This window comes from Poecile atricapillus, chromosome Z (assembly GCF_030490865.1).
Source record: "Poecile atricapillus isolate bPoeAtr1 chromosome Z, bPoeAtr1.hap1, whole genome shotgun sequence".
Classification (NCBI taxonomy): domain Eukaryota; kingdom Metazoa; phylum Chordata; class Aves; order Passeriformes; family Paridae; genus Poecile; species Poecile atricapillus.
Window position 1 is genome coordinate 14914187 of NC_081289.1, and position 18261 is coordinate 14932447.

Below are 18261 nucleotides of genomic sequence, written 5' to 3' on the forward strand. Positions count from 1 at the left end.
CTAACACCTATTTTTCCTGGCTGACAGAAGAGACAAATCAAAATCCCTGCCATTTGTATACAGACTGGAGCCCAGTCTGTTTGCCTCTAAAAGCATTTCAGATGGAACGGAAATTGTGCTTTAAGTTTATCATCCCCAAAAATGAAACCTGACATGTCTGAAATTCAAGTTTAGCCGTCCCAGCACTTATCTACACATACCTGTGTCTGCCTCTAGGAGCCCAGAGGCCTGGACACATGCAGTGCAAACAAAATCTGTTTGTTTTTTTTTTTTCTTTTTTAGTCTTAATAAAGAAGTTTTTCAAGTTTAGTTTTTGTTTGTTGGGTTTGGTTTTTTACTTAATTAAGCTGTCAGCCTCAAAGCTGTCAGATTATACTTAGTGCCTGATTTAGCTAAAGCCTTTCTGTGTTCTGACTAGCTGATTGAGGCCAAGTATGTAAGGCAGCTTTGATATATTTCCTGTGTTTAGATAATTCATATTCATTTATTAGCCACATCCTTCCTCACAGTCATGTCTTCACAAGGGAAAAACCAAAGGAATATTTTTTATGTACTGGAAGTTCAAGATAAATGCCGGAGTAGAACTCATAACTGTTCCCTACTTGAAAATATGGCACAAGCTTATGCTAATATTTTTAAATGTATGAAGTATCACATATTCTGAAAAACCTTGGCATCTCACCTGAGATGAAGAATCTGAACCATTTATAACATCTGGAAAATTGCTTTCTTAGAGTGGAATCACTTTTGAAAGATCAGACAAGTTCACTAACATTTCTGAGCATTTTCTCAGGACTAATAATTTTTACACAAACTCACTCCAAGAAATTTGATTCCATTGCTAAAGAGACAATTTTCCCTAGAGACAGAACAGTCACACAATAATTATCTTCCTGTAAAATTGTCATAGGGACAAGGTATTTGTAATTTTAGCAGGACATGGGCTGGACAATGACATTGACCCTGCACATGCACCTTTATTTTGGCCATGTGTAGATGTCCCAGAAGTCCTCTCACCAGGAGATGGAAATGCACTTTTTGTTGTCAGGGAAGACAAACACTATTACAGCTTTTGGTTCTGCACTTCAACAACATTCAACACTCTGCAAGATGAGGTGATGTTAGAGGAAGCCTCCTCTGTGTGCAAAGTTATCCCATCAGTTCAAAATCCAACACTTTCCTCTTCCAAAATCATTCTTAATATTGTCCCACAATTTAGGTTAACTGTGCAGATATTCATGTTCTAGCACAAACTTTGCAATTTAAAAGCCAGATGCCCAACACAGGCAATGCACTTACTCTCCTTTTGTTTCCATCCTCATCTATGCATTCTCTGACTGGGTCTGAAAGAGAAGCAGACATTTTTTCAGTCATCCCACACCCTTATTAAGTCTTTTAACAACATAACCTTTTTGTTAACAACACAGGTCACCAAAATACAGATTGCTTACTTAAAAACTTGATTTAAACTGTGAGAAGCTTGGGGATTTTTGTGCTAGAGCATGTGAATCCCTACCTGAAGACTTCAGGCATTTGTCCAAAGTGTCCAAAGAGTAAGTCACAAAAGCATAAATAATGACAATAGTCCCAAAATACTCCATGAGCAATAACTGGGCTCCAATCCTACAGGTTCTGTACACTTCTTGTACAGCCACAGCTCTGCCCAGATGGTGCCTAAAGGATGAGCATGGCTTTGGCTCTGAGGCACAGTCCAACCTTACCTCAGAATCTTGTGATCCATTGAGAATATTCCTGGAAATTAGCAGGTCATGAGAATTTCCACACCCACACCCACACCTACATTTATTAAATGAAGGAAGATCAATACAGCATAACTGCACAAACAGCTGCAATAAGAACACTCAAATTCAGTTTCCTAACATTTAGTAATGACTGATGAGCATCTTTTTTCATATAATCAGTTCAATGGTCACAAGGTACCCAACTGAACTGCACTTTCTATCTTTGTGTGCTCTCACTACACACTTAAAGGTATTTTTGAAGCTTTTTCATTTTTGTACTATGGCATGACAAAGTCTCTAAGATATTAAAATGACTGACCAGCAAACTCTTTGTAGAATACTAGACTATGCTATCCTATATACACTCTCTGCTCTGTCTTTTCCAGAATAAGTAATGTATTTTGAAATCATTTAGGAACTCTTTTTAACCATTTTTTAATGGTATTATTTTTGGTACACTTCCATACAAAAGGCAAGACTCCCTCTGAAAGAGAAATCCAACTGTATGAGTCTAAAGGGGAAAATAATATTTTACAGATTGTATGAAATCTATATAAACAAAACAAACAGGAAAAAAAATCCAAACAAAAATAAATCCCCATCAAAAAGAAAACAATTATAGTTTTTCACCCCTTAGCAAAATCTTTACCATCAGCAAAAGGAAGAGAGCTAAATTTCTCAGGTTTTAGCTGTTGAAGATGTCTAGAGTCCAAGTTTTTTTGAGCTGTTGGAAAAGCTTTAATAAAAAAATACAGAACTTTCACCTCTAGTAGTGATAGGTTATAGCACAGATTGCAATAAGAAAATAGTTGTTTGTTCCAAATTCCTGCTCCCCATCTATATCTTGGATCAATGTAATTTACAGCAAGAAAAGTCACATATTTTACAGTGTGAAGAGAGGAAATGCATCTTTAAAAGCTTATTTTAAAAGAGAGGAAAGAAAATGGCAGCTGTTTAAATCTAGAAAATGGCAGCTGTTTGATGCTCTGGAGAGATTTTAAAATGCCAGAAGTGATCCCAGTGGAGGCTGATCGGATATCTCCAAGCTGGGCTGTGAACACTCTGCAACTTCCTCATTCTCAGAGGTCCCTGGCTCTGCAAAAAAAGTCCATTTATTGTAGTGGAGATGTAACTAAGCCCTCATAATGCTGGCAAAAACCTGTGCAATGACTAACACCATGAGGCAGTGGCTTGTGGTGAGAACGTGTGGATGTTATTGGAACAGGAATAACAACAACAAGATGAGGGATAAATATCTGTATCAAGATCAAGGAGGTAAAAGAAGTAAAATCCTGGTCAGCAGGTCAGTGTTGAAGCAAGGTTCCTTAGAGAAGGCATGCTGTCATCTACAAATAAATGAATCCTAGTTTAAAACATTTTACACGGTTTTTTCCCCCAGTATCTATTTCCTTGGGAAAGCAAATGTTTTACTCTTTTTCTTTTTGCCTTCTATTTTAGCTGATTTTTCTGTAGGCATACACATAACAATGTCTGAAAAACACAACTTGCAATCTTTGCTCACAACATTTCTGACACATGCCTCATTCATTCATGACAGCTTCAACTTTCCTGGTGTCCTTCTGTTATTGACCAGTCCTGAGTAGCGGTTATCAAGGTTTTAATTAAGATTGATTTTTATCAAGATGGTAGCTTGAAAGTTCAGGGCTAAGCAGTTCTAAAAACCTTGCTGCAATTGGGCTAACTGGAATAGCAGCTGGATACGTATTTAAAGGGCTCAAATTTGATTTCACACTTAAGTGATGGTGGTGGTCTAGGTCAGCATTTGCAAGGGTTGTCAGTGGAAACTAACAACAACTAACTAACTAACTAGCTATCTGATTGCCTTTTAATATCAAGAAAAGTTATCCTGGTTTTGCATTTCAATTTTTGTGTTATGCTCTAGACACAAGGTCGTGACTTTTGGACTTACCCATGCACACTTTTTTGATAAATTCACTGTTCAATGTGATCATGGTGGATAAATCTTCAAAATTCTGGAGCTTCATGATTCTGTTAGCAGCAGATGGCCCAGCCAAAGTCCTCAGCTGCTCTTCATCGTATCTGTTCCCAACACCAATTGGGAACAGGGATACCCCTAGGAAAAGAGAAGGGTTTGAAATAGGCAAGGCACAGGAAAAAATCATTGCTCATGGATGTGGAGTATTCATCCCTGGAAGTATTTTAAGGATGTGGCACTTGGCAGTGCTTAATGGTTGGACATGACAATCTTAAAGGTCTTTTCCAGCATAAAGATTATATCACTTATATTTTTTTCATTTGCTTCTTAAAATAAATTTTAAAAAGAACTGGGATTTTTTTTCTCTAACTCTTAATTTTCATGTGTTACTTGCATCATTCCCCCCACACTGGCTAAAGGCAACTATGGCCTGAAATGATGCTGCTCTAATCACACTGTTAGCTAAGCTGAGCTCTATTAGTCCCAAGCATAATAAGATCATTCATGGGCAACAAAACACAGCTGCAGATTTAATGACATCTTCACTCTTTTTAAATAAAAATAATAAAAAAAAAGAATCTCAATATACTGTTTTCTTTCTTCAGTTACACGGCAATTGGATTATTGTCAAACCATTTAATTAAAAATAATGGTTGATAGTTCTTGCACAGTCCATGCCTTATTCAATAACTCCCAGAGCAAGCTTCAAATGAAGTCAAAGTTCCTCAGCTGAACACCTGAGGAAGCTGAGATACAGAAACAACAGCCAGAAAACTTGAAAAATTATCAGGCAACACACTGATAGCAGAAGTATATTCCTGTAGAGGTCAGGGCAGAATCTGATCAAAATTTATTATTATTATTATTATTATTATTATTATTAGCCATTCAAGTTTCACTGCACTGCAACAGTATTGAATTTATTGTATTAGACCACATTTCTGCTATCCCTGTCTACTCACAGGATCTCAGAAAATGAAATGCTACTAATTTGTGAGTCCTGGGCAAATTGTCAGCCTTAACTGCAGATTGGTCTTGAATTTCCCAGTACGTCAAAGGCATCTTCATGGGGCATGTTTTGTTCAGGTCTGTTCCTTACCACAACATCACACACAGTAACTCCAGAACTTGCATGAACACACCAGTATGTTAATTTTCCATCTTTTGTTCTAGCTCATTACTTTAAAAATAACAACTCATAAATAGTGACAGTGAAACAAGGTTTACTGTTCAGTCTTGCAGAGAGGGCAGCAGCCTCCACAGCATCTTGTGAGCTCCCCGACACGATGATGATCGCAACCTTTGATGCGCTGGGTCTGGCCCCGTGGGATTCTGACATTGCATTCTGGACCACAAAATCAATGGCATTTCCTAGGAAGAAATGAAGAGAGAAATGAGAGATATAATAGAAAAGTCACAGGAGACTATAAAACTAAATCTTTTATTGCTTTAGTGTGTTATGCTAGTAGGTAGTGAAAAATATTTATTCTTAAAGGACTTTTCATGTCTGATTTATTGCAGCTACATGAAATATCTCAGCCATTAAAAACTTTCCAGTATTTATTAAGACATCCAAACACAGGAGGACCATCCTTAACTCCATCTCCAGACCATCCCAGTCCCTGCAGTGATGGGAAATTTTTTTTCCTTTTCCTTAGCCACAATAAAGTTACACGTCTCACTTAAGTAGTTACCTTTCCCAGAAGTATTGCCATCCCTAAAGGATAGAAGACATTGTGGAGATTATATTCCTGCTTCAAACTGCTGAGCAACACTGACATCCAGTGGGCAAACTGATCCACAGCTTAGCACCATCCTGAGCTGTTCACACAAGTTGTTCTCACTCCTATAAAAGATCTAGTGCTCCCCTGATTCCATCGAGTTTCCCTACGGATGTGAAAAGCCTCCCTTGCCTCCACACTACCAGCAACCTCGCTGAAATTTAGACTCTGTGTAATCCATAATACAACTGGGTGATCCATACTAAAATAAAAACAAAATAAAACAAAAAAAACCACACCAAATCCCACGGAACTTGCAAAGAAATTCTACTTGAGCTACCAAATCAGAAATTTGCTTAAAAGGGAAGCTGCTGCCCCTTCATTTAATATCTGTGAACACTCAGGAAAATTTGTGTTGATAGTTATGACCTCAGCAAGAGAGCACTTTGTTAGTACTTGCATTTAGACATGTATTTGCACAAATATTTATACTGAGAACCATGATATGCAGGTTTCTTAAAAGCTCCTTTGGGTTTAGAAGTTTTCAGGTCAGGAAGTAGAAATGAAACCTGACTGATGTGACATTCAGGGCAAACAGTAACTGATGAATAATAAACACTTGAAAGAGTATTTCCTCTGAGTAATCTACAATAATTGCAGAGCAAAAATAAGTTTGCCTGAGGAATTCACAGTAAAATTTATAATAATAAGTGCATTTGTTTGCAACTTATTATAGTGGCAGGTAGGGATAGGACAAGGGGTACAGTTTTAAACTAAAAGAAGAGAAATTTATATTTGATGTGATGAAGAAATTCTTTACTCAGAGAGTCCTGAGGCACCAGTGGAACAGGCTGCCCTGGGAAATTGTGTCTGCCCCATCCCTGGAAGTGTTCCAGGCCAGGTTGGATGGGGCTCTGAGCAGCCTGGTATAGTGGAAGGTGTCCCCACCCATGGCAAAAGGGCTGAAATGAGATGATTTTGAAGGTCTGTTTCAAACCATGCAGTGACTCAATAACATAGCAACAGCAGTTGGATATTCAGTGAAAACCTCAAAATTTTGAATATTTTTCTACTTGCAACAAAACACATTTTAAAACACCATTATTAGCTGGGTGATGGTGATTCCATCTCACAAACTACTATTCCTGACCACAAAAAATAACTAACCTCAGGTGTTAACTCATGTCCTACACAGTTGTCCTTTCTACAAATGGTTGTTGAGATAAATATTAGATACAGAAGGGCACATTAGCTAGAAATAATGAAGAATAAAACAAAATACAGCAAATAAATATGACTATATTCAAAGTCCCTGAGATTGCTCTAGGATGGTCACTGTGCCAGAAGATTGACTCATTCCCCTTTGGTCCTACAAATAATTACCAGAAAAACTGTTTCAGTTTTTAACTTTCAAATATTTTTTAGGTTAAATATGATTTTTTATTCATTTGTGAAAAGTACTTGAAATTTTTGTATTTGTTTTCTTTAATGACCCTTTGACTTTTGTGTGGTTCATGTGGTCAGCAGCCACTCCAGCTCCATTTTTCTTCTTCACACATTAATTTTAAAAATGCTCAGAAACTCCATACATATTTGCAAACTGAAAAAAAAAATCCATTCTTTTTATAATTTCTCATCAAGAAATCAAGTACCATTGCAATAGAACCAGTGATTATTTCAAAGGCCCCAAAAGTAGTTACTCAATTTAATGGATGGAAAATTGGATTTAGCACAGTAAAAACTCTTTGAATTTCTCCCTTTATTTTGAAGCCAGCTCTAGAGAAAAGAGCCAGGTGTCTGAAGACATGATCAAATGAACACTTTTGTCCTGCTTGAGGGATTCAGAAAGTTCCTATCCCAAGCTGGAAGTTGTTACTTCTCAGCTCTTCATCTCTCCATCTCGCCACGAGGAGAAATACCAAATCCTTCAGAGGCCACAATAAAAACTATTCACTGCTAAAATCAACTCACTTGAACATTTTCATACTGTGAGACTGCAACACAACAGAAACCTGACATTGTCATGCCAGTAAAGGAAATATATAAGTATATACACTGACTTAACACTGTGCATTAAGGCTTTATTAAGACTGGAAAGAGTGCTCACAGCATGGAAACATGAAGTCAATCCCAGAATGGTTTGGGTTGGAAGGAAAACTAGAGATCATCCAGTTCCAGCTCCTCTGCCATGGGCAGGAACATATTCCTCTAGCCCAGGTTGTTTTCAGCCATTTTAGCCCTTCCCTCAGCCCATTAAAGGTGGTGAGCCCCCAGCAGCCTTCCAGCACAGTCAGTAGCATACGACTGCCACTCATTGGCCATGTCCAGGGAAAAAAAATACAAGTAAACAAAAAGAGAAAACAAAAACTCTATTGGACCATACAGGCTACTTTAGAAGGGACAGACCATTCATTCCAAGCACAGAACTGCACCTTCTCCCCATACTTCAGTGCTCATGTTTGGAATAATCATTAAATAATGACTATGAACATTTGATGCTAAAATTCTGAGAGAAAGAAAAGAAAGCCTTAAAAAGCTTTTTAAGGATTTAAAAAGCCTTTTCTTTTTCTTTTTCTTTTTTTTTTTAAGAAAGCCCTTAAAAAGGCTTTTTAAGAACCTTTTCCTGGTTGACTTAACACCTGATGGATTTTAAAGTTACACTTGTATTCTGAAGTAACAACTCAGAATGCTTCACACAGAGGTGCCTGCAAGGACTGCAAGTTGATTAAACAGATATAAACAAGCTTTAAGGACATAAGACAATCTGTTGAATGAGTTTGGAGGTGTTTACTAGGAGTCTACAGGGAATTACACTAGATTCTGCCTTATTGAATAGTTTCACTAATGATTTAGATGGGAGAGTTAAAATGTGTAAAAAGACTTGTTAAAGCTCAATCACAAACACTGGATTGGGAGCAATCATGGACATAATGGAATTAACTGAATAAGCACAAGATGCCCTAGAAACATATGAAATACATCCAAGAAATGAAAATGAAGATTCATCCCAGAATTAGCCAATCTGGATCACACAGTCATTTAATGTATTGGTGGATGCCTCAGGGAAAGCAAAAACTTCCTAAGAGCAACCTTTGCAATCATTTTCTTTAATTTTGTCTGAAAAAAGAAACTAAATGTAAAGCCTCTTGAGAGTCTGTGGAGTTGTGACAGATAGGGGATTCCAATTAGATGGAGGTTCCTGCTGGAAACTTGTGAATCTGTGCCTTAAATGGCCTCAGTGGTTTTCTAACATTTCTGCAACATCTTGACCAAAACAAATACCACAAGAGATCTTGATTATTCACAAGTCTTGAAAGCTGCCTAGGAAAGAAACTAAAAAGGAATGGCTCCTCAGAACCTGAAGTGATACAGAAGCAGCCAACACTGTCTGGATGCTGGGTATTCCAGAGTGCAACTATTTAATGAAGGACTTGCCTAACCAGGAACAACTCCCCCTGGTGATACTCACAGAATCATAAAAATCACAGAACAGTTTGGGTTGGTGTCCCATGGGCAGGGACACCTTCCACTAGATCAGGTCCATAATCCTGAAGCTGGTCTTTGTATCTTAATTTAGGCTCTTCACTTGGCACTGAATTTGGATTTTCACTTGGCACTGAATTGGGATTTTGCACTGAAAATGTAAGATTATTTTAATTTTGAAACAAATCAGCTATTGAAAATTGATCCCACAGTGCTTTAAGTGGTCAGTTCTTGGCGCATGAATATTGATATTTTGGCATTAACACACATTGATTAACATGTGCTGAACCTTTCATGAGCAACAGAAACCTGTCTGTCCAACACCACTAAATGGAACAGGCCCCAAAAACCTCACCCCTGCAGGTCACAAATCCTGTGTTTCTCTTATCACCATGGGCTTCTGATGAACCCAGACTCCACCAGGAGCTCATTCAACTCACAAACCTTTTAACAATGAACTAGGAAAAAAAAGCAAACAAAAAAGCCCTGAAGAGCAGTGAATTAAAACAGCTCAGGAAAGATATTACTGGCAGCCAAAACTGGCTTCAAAAAGGAGCTGGCACCACCAGTTCAGCAATATTTGTGGGGAACAAGTCAAAGTCTCTGTTAGTGGGTGGCAGCCCTCTGCTCAGGACAGCTTCTGGCCTTGGGTGATGGGGGCAGGATTTTTAGAAATTCAGTATAGAGTGCATCATTTGGGGATGATGGGGGACCTTTGCTTCCAAAACCTCAGGGGAGGTTTAGGAGAAAGACATTTATACCTTCTTAATCCTGACAGCAAAGCTGAATGCTGCTAATCAAATATATTAATAATGATGGAAATTTGAAGGAAAAAATATGAATTTAAGATTTTTTTTTCCCCTTAGAGGGGGTAGGAGAGAAATATTTCTTTCCCTAAAGATGCTTTTATACAGCTGAGCTACTGAGAACATACTTCCTGCAAATTTTGAGGCTGAGGCAGGAAAATTTCAGCCTAAATGAATGACTTTTACTAGGGCTATAAGGAAGCAAAATAATGTTTTTATAAAGTGTTAAGCAGTATTTACTGTAGGGATTGCTCAATCTGCTCCCTGTGACTCTCCTAAACACCCACAAATGCTGAACAGAGACACATTTACGTGATTCTCAGTTCTCTTGCACACATCACTTTAGTGTTTAGTTAGTTTCCTTCTTTTTTTTTTCTTCAGTTGTTTCTTATGTGAAGTTGTACACAATTTCATGATGTCTGAATAGCCCCAGAGCTGCATGTTGATAGGTTACTTGAGCCAAAATTTGCCTGATGTTATTGAATGGCCCCACTGCACAAGCATGGGAAAGATTTGTGGTATTGGCTGCTCTTTCTTGTTCTTTCTATGCCCTCACATACTTTTTCATTATTTCTTAAAATTTCTATCTCCTGGAGCTTCCTTATGGCTAAATGAGACAGGAAATTGAATGCTTTCTACAATTAGACTTTCGCAGTGGCAGCAACAATTGCCCTCTGCAAATAGAGGTTTTTGGACCAAAATACCACAATTTGGATCAACATAGATGGAATAAAAATTTCACTGAATTGTTCTTCTACCATACGGCAGCCAGTGCAAATACAAAACAGCTCTGGTCTGATAGCAATGTTATTTTTTGATGGGTAAATTCAGATCAAGCAAAGGCCAGAAAATATTTCCTACGAAAATGCAGCATCCAGACTGGGCCATCAAGCAGCCTCTGCATTTCCAGAGGCCTGAGCTCAGACAGAAGAGCCTGAGTGACTGTGCACTTCCCAGGAATGCTGTCTCCTGGACAGCCAGCCACATTCACACACATCACAAGGTGCAGGACAGCACCACAGTGACTTATTTTAATTACTTCATTTGGGAGGAACTACTATTACTCTATTCCACTTTGATTCATTATATCACATCCCAGATCACGGTCTCTGAGCATTTTCCAATGAGACGTAAACAAATCACTAACGAGGATGTCATGTGGCTGCCTCTCCCATTTCATTTCCCAAAGGCCATGTTTGCTCTTGTTTATCCTGCAGTTCGTGTGGCTTTCTCTACACATTACATGGAAGGTTTCACAAAACTTATCTATTTGTATGCAACAATTCATCCCACAATGAGCCTATAGAAGTCTCATCAGCCATCTGGTATTTTTATTTCTCCAGGCTGAGAAGGCAATCAGAGCTAATCCTCCTGCGAACTATGGAAGTCAGGTTTTATTTCACACTTTTCTGTACAAATACCTCTTTATAGTCCAAAGACCCCAAAAATCTGTGTACCTCAACTCTTATAGGACCCTGATGCTAGGTGGCTGCTGGAATAAATGTGGCTCCAATTCTCAGGGTATCTGGTGAAAAAATGCTATAGGAGAATCATTTTTTGCTGAACCCTGCAACTGATATTCATGTGTGCACCGAGTTTCCACAGACCCAGTGGGAAATCTCTGATGTTTTAGCACATGAAAACTGAAGTGGACCTGTCTGTCTGGAACAGAAGATGGCATTTCACAAGTAACTCTTCAGCTGAGGTGTTGCCTTAGGCAATCCTTGTGCTCCATGGCACCATCCCCAGTCTTGTGCCAGCCCAAGTCCCTGTGGAACCAGTGTGGCAACTTGAATGAGGGAAGTGAACCACACAGAATACAACTCTTGTTTTCCTATTTTTCAACAAGATAGGTTACACTGGCTCAGCACAAACATCTGGCAAGGTCAGCTTCTGAAGTCAGCATGAACAGTTCTGCTCCTAAGTGTCTAATCAACTGACCAGCACTGAAAGGTTAATGATCAAAGTCTTTACTTCTGAATTATGCATTCCTTGCTTGAAAGATAATGAATGCAAATCCTGAGCATTACTTCAAGGCTTCTTTCCAAAATACATTAAAGACAAACCATAATTTGTGTAACCTATGAATACAATTTAATAGAGAAAATTGAACCATAACAAGAGGTTGAACCTTAACAAGAAATATCACCACAATGGCATAAATTGGTGCTTGCAGCCAGCCTGTATTTAGCATTCCTTGGGATTTTGTTCCCCCTCTTGTTTAAACACCAATATTCACAAAATCACTCACCTAGTCTTGTAGGACCTTGCTCCCTTTGTTTAATGGCCTGCACCATCTCTACAAGCCTGTCAGTCTCTTGAGGCATGTTCCATGAAATTTCTAGGTTATTTTCCCTGGCATACTGAAGAACTGACACATGAATTGAAGAATTGCCTGAAGCAGAAAAATAAACATTTTAGGCAGTGTATGTGAATGTCTTAAAATAAATCTAAAGAAGACGTTGGCATTGTGATTTACATTAGGCACAGCTGGACAGTGGTTTTCCATCAGAGTGTGAAAAGATCAAAACTGAACTATTTCCTGGTGAAAAAATATGCAAATACTGCTGGAAACAGTTGCTCTTCTATCAGGAGTCAGCATGCAGTATTATAGCCCAGATCAATATGAGAGTAACTGGAGAATTTCACTTTATTGATCTCCATTCAGTATTATTCCTTTCCTGTTTTAAAATTGTCTAAAAACCCCCCTCATTTTTTTTTTTTTTTTAACATGCACTTTGTTGGGCACAAGCAGTAAATTTACGCCTCATTTGTCAGATGGGCTAAGCTCCCTAGATCATTTCCAATGCTTCCTGGATCATGCCCAATTCCCTCTCTCATACAGCACTGGAGTGATGTGCATGGAACAAAGTGAATCCAGGGAGCTTGACCTGTGAAGGAGAATGAAGAGAAATTCCAAACTATGCTTCTCTCTGACATTCTGATTATACATTATGTAAGAAGTATAAATAAAACTATTAACAAAGCATTTATATAGATAATTTAAAAATATCAGATTTGCAAAATTGAACCAGGCAATATATTGTTTATGGTGATTGGCTGTACTTCTCTTCATGGCCTCCTACTGAGGGTATTTATAGAGCACAGTGAATCTTTATCAATGCTTTGTAAAACATGTATGAACACTACCAATAACAGCAGTTGCTCCATGGAAATGGCTTAATACTGGATCAAAAAAAAAATTTTGATTTAAAAAAAAAAAATCCATGTCTGTTAAATACTACTGGGAATACACAGGATCCTGTGTAGCCCCTGCCATGCAAATGGGCTTGGTACAACCCACACAATGTCCTAAACTGCTCCCTGTGCCACATGATCCCCTCACATATGTGCAGTATACAAGGCATTCTGCCAGGGGGGCTGCACTGATAATGAAAGATAAGGAATAGCCTAACCAGATGTGTATCCCCCTATCAATACACACTCTGCAATTACAGTGAGCTTAGCACTCCCAGAAAGCATCAGCCATCCCACATAGGTCAGGAAATAAACATTGAGCAGTCAGTGTTTTGAGGGATCGGAATGAGTAATCTAAAATTAAGAATTGAAAAAGCTCCACATAGAAGCTGGTTTGTCCCCTACAAGCAAAAGAATACAAAACAACTTTCTGTGTTTGAGCTGAAAGGCAGATACATACCAACCACAACACTTTCAATAAATGCCCGCACAAAGTTTTTCATTTCCTCAAACTCTGATGCTCCTATATTGGAACTTCCATCCAGAAGAAACATGATGTCCATGGGTTTGTTGCACAACTCTGAGGGTAACAGGGGGAGGGAAAGAAGTTATTTTACATATAATAACGAAAAGTAGCATCTGCTAATGTGGTAGGAGTAGAAAGGGTAGGTCCATTTGCATTTTGGGAAAACAAAGCAGGATAACGACCAGTTGAAGCAATAAGGGATGCCCCTTTAATGAAAGCCTTGAGATTCATATCCAGTGGGATACATGGATATTTCAATTCCTGCTTTTCTACTGATTCTGTTTTACTCTCAGGGGACTAAAACAAAGACCAACAACAGATGACAACACCAACAAAAAAACCCAACCCAAACCAACAACAAAACAAAAATAAACAAAAAAAACCAGAATACTCTCCTCATCCCTAAGCAAACAAAAGAAAAAAAAAGTATGTGAAAAACCAAATAATGTCTCCTCACAAAAGAGCAAGTACAATTTTACATTATTTTAAGCAGAGAATAATAATAATAAAGATAGGAGAATGTTTTTCTTCTGTCACTCTCCAACCTGTATGAAAGCTGCTGTACTTTGCTGACAAAAGGACACAAGGACTTTGAGCCTACAGAAAACAGACTGCAGGGCTGGGCTCAATTCTGCTGGACTGAGGCAGCATCCTCAGCCTTCAGGGAAGACAAATATTCCTTCCTTGGTGTTATGACCGCAAGACACTAAACCAGATAAAGAAACCCTTCACATTTCAGTGGTGCACAGGGTAAATGGAGGAGACCCGACAGAGAAAACAGGAAGTCACACAGAAAATTCATCCAATCTTACCTGTGATTTTGGTCCAAAATCTCATCCCATGAGAGCAGCACGACTGCAGCACTAATTCAGGTGCCTCTTCAATAAGTCTGTTGTAACTATTCAAGATAATTGGGTCATTAGGCTGACTGATCTTTCTGAGTTCTTGGATATTAGCACCAGGGGTTATGCCTATGGGAATAACATTCATGCTCCTGGGAGGTCGTGTGATAACATCAGTGGAAGGACTGGATGACACCATATATACCAAGTGAGGAACGTCTTGCCTGCCCCCATTCACTGATGCAAATGTATGTTTGGAAATATAATCGAGGGCATTGCCAGTGTTGGTAGCCCTCCCTCCCTGGTAGGGTATACTCCTCACTTTCTCGATAATTTTTTCTTTTGACTGTATTTCCCTAAAGGAGTACTCCAGATTGACAGTCTCTGAATACTGCATGACTGTAACGTGAATATTTTCCTGTCCCACATTCATTCCTGTGACCACCTTCTCAATGAATTTCTTGACTTTATTGAAGTTTTCCTCCCCAACATTGTCAGATCCTTCCACAATAAAAGCAATATCCAGCCTGTTGGGACGGGACTTTTCTGAAAGAGCTGGTGGGACTGTGAGTCCCAAAGGGGGAAGTATGACACTGGACATGGTTGGAGCAGATGTAGCTGGTAACAGAAGACTTTCTTCAGGTCCAAGACCACACAGGTGATCAATGAGGAAATCTCTATTATCCATTAACTCCAACACATTGCTCACTAGGAAGGCTCTGCTACCTGGAAACATCTTTGCCATGAACTTGACTTGATCCACATTGATATGTGGCCCAATCCCCACGGGTATTACTGTGATATCTCTAGTCTTCAAAAACCCAAGCATGTCACGGATTTTTTTTTGAGGCTTGCTTGCTATAAATATCACTGCAATTTTGGCAGCATTGGTCCTTTCTGCTTTTCCAAACACATGCAACGCAGTGTATTTAAAGACCTCATAGACAGATGCTTCTTTATCACCTGTGTATTTTATGTTCTGGACAATTCTTCTCATCTGAGAATTTGTTTTGATATCTTTAAGGTTAAGATAGATGGTGGGACCAGCCCTATACACCAGAATTGACACTCGGATTTTTTTTTGAGAGATGTGGAGTTTTTTCATCACGCCAATTATGAAAGTCTTCAGCTGTTCAAAGTCCTCCTCTGAGAGTTTACTGGAGCCATCAACCAGGAAGGCCAAGTCCATCATCTTGCTGCATGAGTATGCACTGGCTGGTAGCTCAATGTCCTCCTCTGGAATAGGTGTTGTCAGAGTTAGGGTGTTCTCCATGGGCCCACAGTCCACACAGGTTAAGTTCTTCCCTTCACATAGACTAAAAAATCATCAAATCAGAAAAATGTCAAATTTAACTCTAAAAAGCAATGCTTATAACAAGTCATCCACACATTATAAAAGAACACCGATACAAAATCAAATATCTCAAAACCACAATGAAACCAAAACATGATGTGAATAATTTTTCTTCCCCCACCCCAATTCCCCACAACTTGCCACATGGTATTGTACACCTAAATTCCCTATGTTCATGGATGTTTGTTTAGATTCAGGAAACACAACCAACTATAGTGTGTTAGTCAGAGGAAACTCCTTAGAACAGTCTTTAGCAGAAAGAGTAAAATCTGTGTCTGGAAGCTGCTTAGGAACCACTGAGCATCAGCACCACAGCAAACTACAGGCCATTGGTGGACTGAACTTGCTGATCTAGTTTGCTTCACAAGGAACCAGAACATAAGGCAAACTGCAGGCAGCTAACACCAAGTAAAATCCTAGAGTTGGAGAAATGTTTTACCTCTGATATGACTCAGCAAACTCTGTGCAGGGGCCAGGTTTATACAGATTTTAACCTTAACTGAAATTAACAGTCTCTCTACCTCTAAAGTGCTCTACATTCCTGGTAGGTTTTTATTCCTGACTTCATTTTGGTTTGGATACAGCTTTGACACATGTTCATCCTCCACTGTTTCTTATGTCTCTCTTACCTTCTTATTATTTACCATGATTTCTTTTTCAGTCCAGTTCTTCGTATTAAATGTTTTATTTCAACCATAGATGTTATCTCTTTTTAGTTCTATGTCTTCCCTCACCATTTCTACTCACGTCCATTAGTGCATTTTTCTTTTCCCTTTTCCACCTCAGCTCGCAATTTTCTTTCCTTCTCCTATCTCTGCCTTTTCCACTATTCATCGTTCTGTACCACCATGAACTTTTTCACCTCTGTCACCATCCACCTTTTATTAACTCATTTATGATTTATCCATCTTTAGCAAGGTTTTAACACTTCTGACCTTCTAATTCCTGGCTGCATGTTTCTCTTTACTTCCTAGAATCACAGAGGGGTTTGGGCTGGAAGAAATCTTTAAAGTGTATCTTGTCCAACTCTCCTGCAATGAGCAGGGATATCTTCAACTAGAACATGTTGCTCAGAGCCATATCCAGCTTGACCTTTAATATTTCCAGGGATGGGACATCCACCACCTTTCTGGGCAACTTGTGACAGTGTTTTACCAACCCTTTTGTAAAAAACTTCTTCCTTGTATCTCATATATTTTTTTTTTAAAAATTGAGCATCCTTCAGCTCAAAATCATCACCCCTTGTTCTGTCCCAACTGGCCCTGCTAAAAACTTTGCACCCATCTTCCCCATAGGCTGAAGCAGTGAAAGCTCACATTAAGATCTTCCCAGAGCCTTCTCTTTTCCAACCTGAATATCCCATCCCTCTCTGCCTTTCCTCACAGGAGAGGTGTTCCATCCCTCTGACCAGCTTCACTTCTCAGAGAAAAGAATGTGACTGCACTCAGGCACAGGCTGGAACAGAACCAGTCCATATATTCTCCTTGTCTTACTGGACAGTCCAAGGAACAGAGCAGGAAAAGGTTACAAAAGAGCAACCACCAAAAAACGCTTGTTTTCACTTCCAGAGAAAACCCAGGATGTACAAACTACGTAAGTCAATACTGGAAGAAGGTGCCATTTTCCAGGAAAATACTTCACTTTATGTGTGGCACCTTAATTTAAGTTCTTTTAAATTTAAGTGTTATGTTCTTTTCAAGCTCATTTTAGTGTCTTCCTAATTGCAGAATGCACAGCTACTTTCAGCATTAACATACAGCAACAGAAGATTTATTATTCTACTCCTAATATGAACAAGACTCTTCGGGTTTCCAATTTCCTTTGGATGTTTGCTATGAAATTCATTCTTGTGCAATATTTTCTATTGTTTGTACAGATGGTGTAGGCATCTAAATTAGGTGACAGCTATACAAAAGGATGTTTCCCTAGTGAGGTAAGTTTTCCTAATGTTCTGAAATCTTCTGTGAGCAGCAGCCAGTGTATCAACATTTAAGATAAATTATTATTAAGAATTACAAAAATTAGAGAACAGAGACTCATTTAAGAAGACACTTTTTTGACCTTTTGATGGAATTTGTGGCTCTTCATGTGTATTGTTAAAAAGTATGTATTTAATTGATCAGCCTAACAGTCTCATGCCCTGGGTTTGTAGCTCAGTTGCACACTAGCCCTGGCTAGAGACCAGGAATCGCAAGTTTGTACCCATTCTAAGCTTCTATGAGGTTCAGAGCACTTGGAGCTAAGGTGTTGGTCTGGGCTAATGGCTGCTGCAGTTTTACAACTCATTTTCCATTAAATCTGATCAGTTTAGAAGTTGGAAAACTATCTTTTATTCATGGAATTAAGTCACTAGTGAAAATATCCATCCATGCTCCAGATATCCAGAGAATGACAAATTTTCATAATATGCCATGGGGGATTAAACAAAATGCAAATAGTCTCTACTGCATTGTAACTGAAGGCCCTCATCCTGCCCAGTGCACAGCATCACAATCCCTGTCATTCATTTTATCCTATTTGGAAACGCCTGTACACAGGATCAGACCACAGGTATCACCTTAGTATCTCATGGAAATTGATTTTGCAGTAATGGAACACAATTCCAACTGCTAATAATCTCAGCAAGTTCTAG

The 18261-nt window shown here is 38.8% G+C and overlaps 1 protein-coding gene across 1 annotated transcript in view; it reads right to left on the reverse strand.

Moving 5' to 3' along the window:
• LOC131592830 (von Willebrand factor-like) overlaps positions 1-18261 on the reverse strand; it is a 126614-nt gene that overhangs the window by 38075 nt on the left and 70278 nt on the right. The window contains exons 28-33 of the mRNA XM_058864634.1: positions 14246-15591; positions 13368-13487; positions 11961-12104; positions 4927-5070; positions 3673-3837; positions 1300-1343 (exon numbers count right to left, since the gene is read on the reverse strand). Coding sequence (XP_058720617.1) covers positions 1300-1343; positions 3673-3837; positions 4927-5070; positions 11961-12104; positions 13368-13487; positions 14246-15591 — 1963 coding nt within the window. The remainder of the gene's footprint in view (positions 1-1299; positions 1344-3672; positions 3838-4926; positions 5071-11960; positions 12105-13367; positions 13488-14245; positions 15592-18261) is intronic.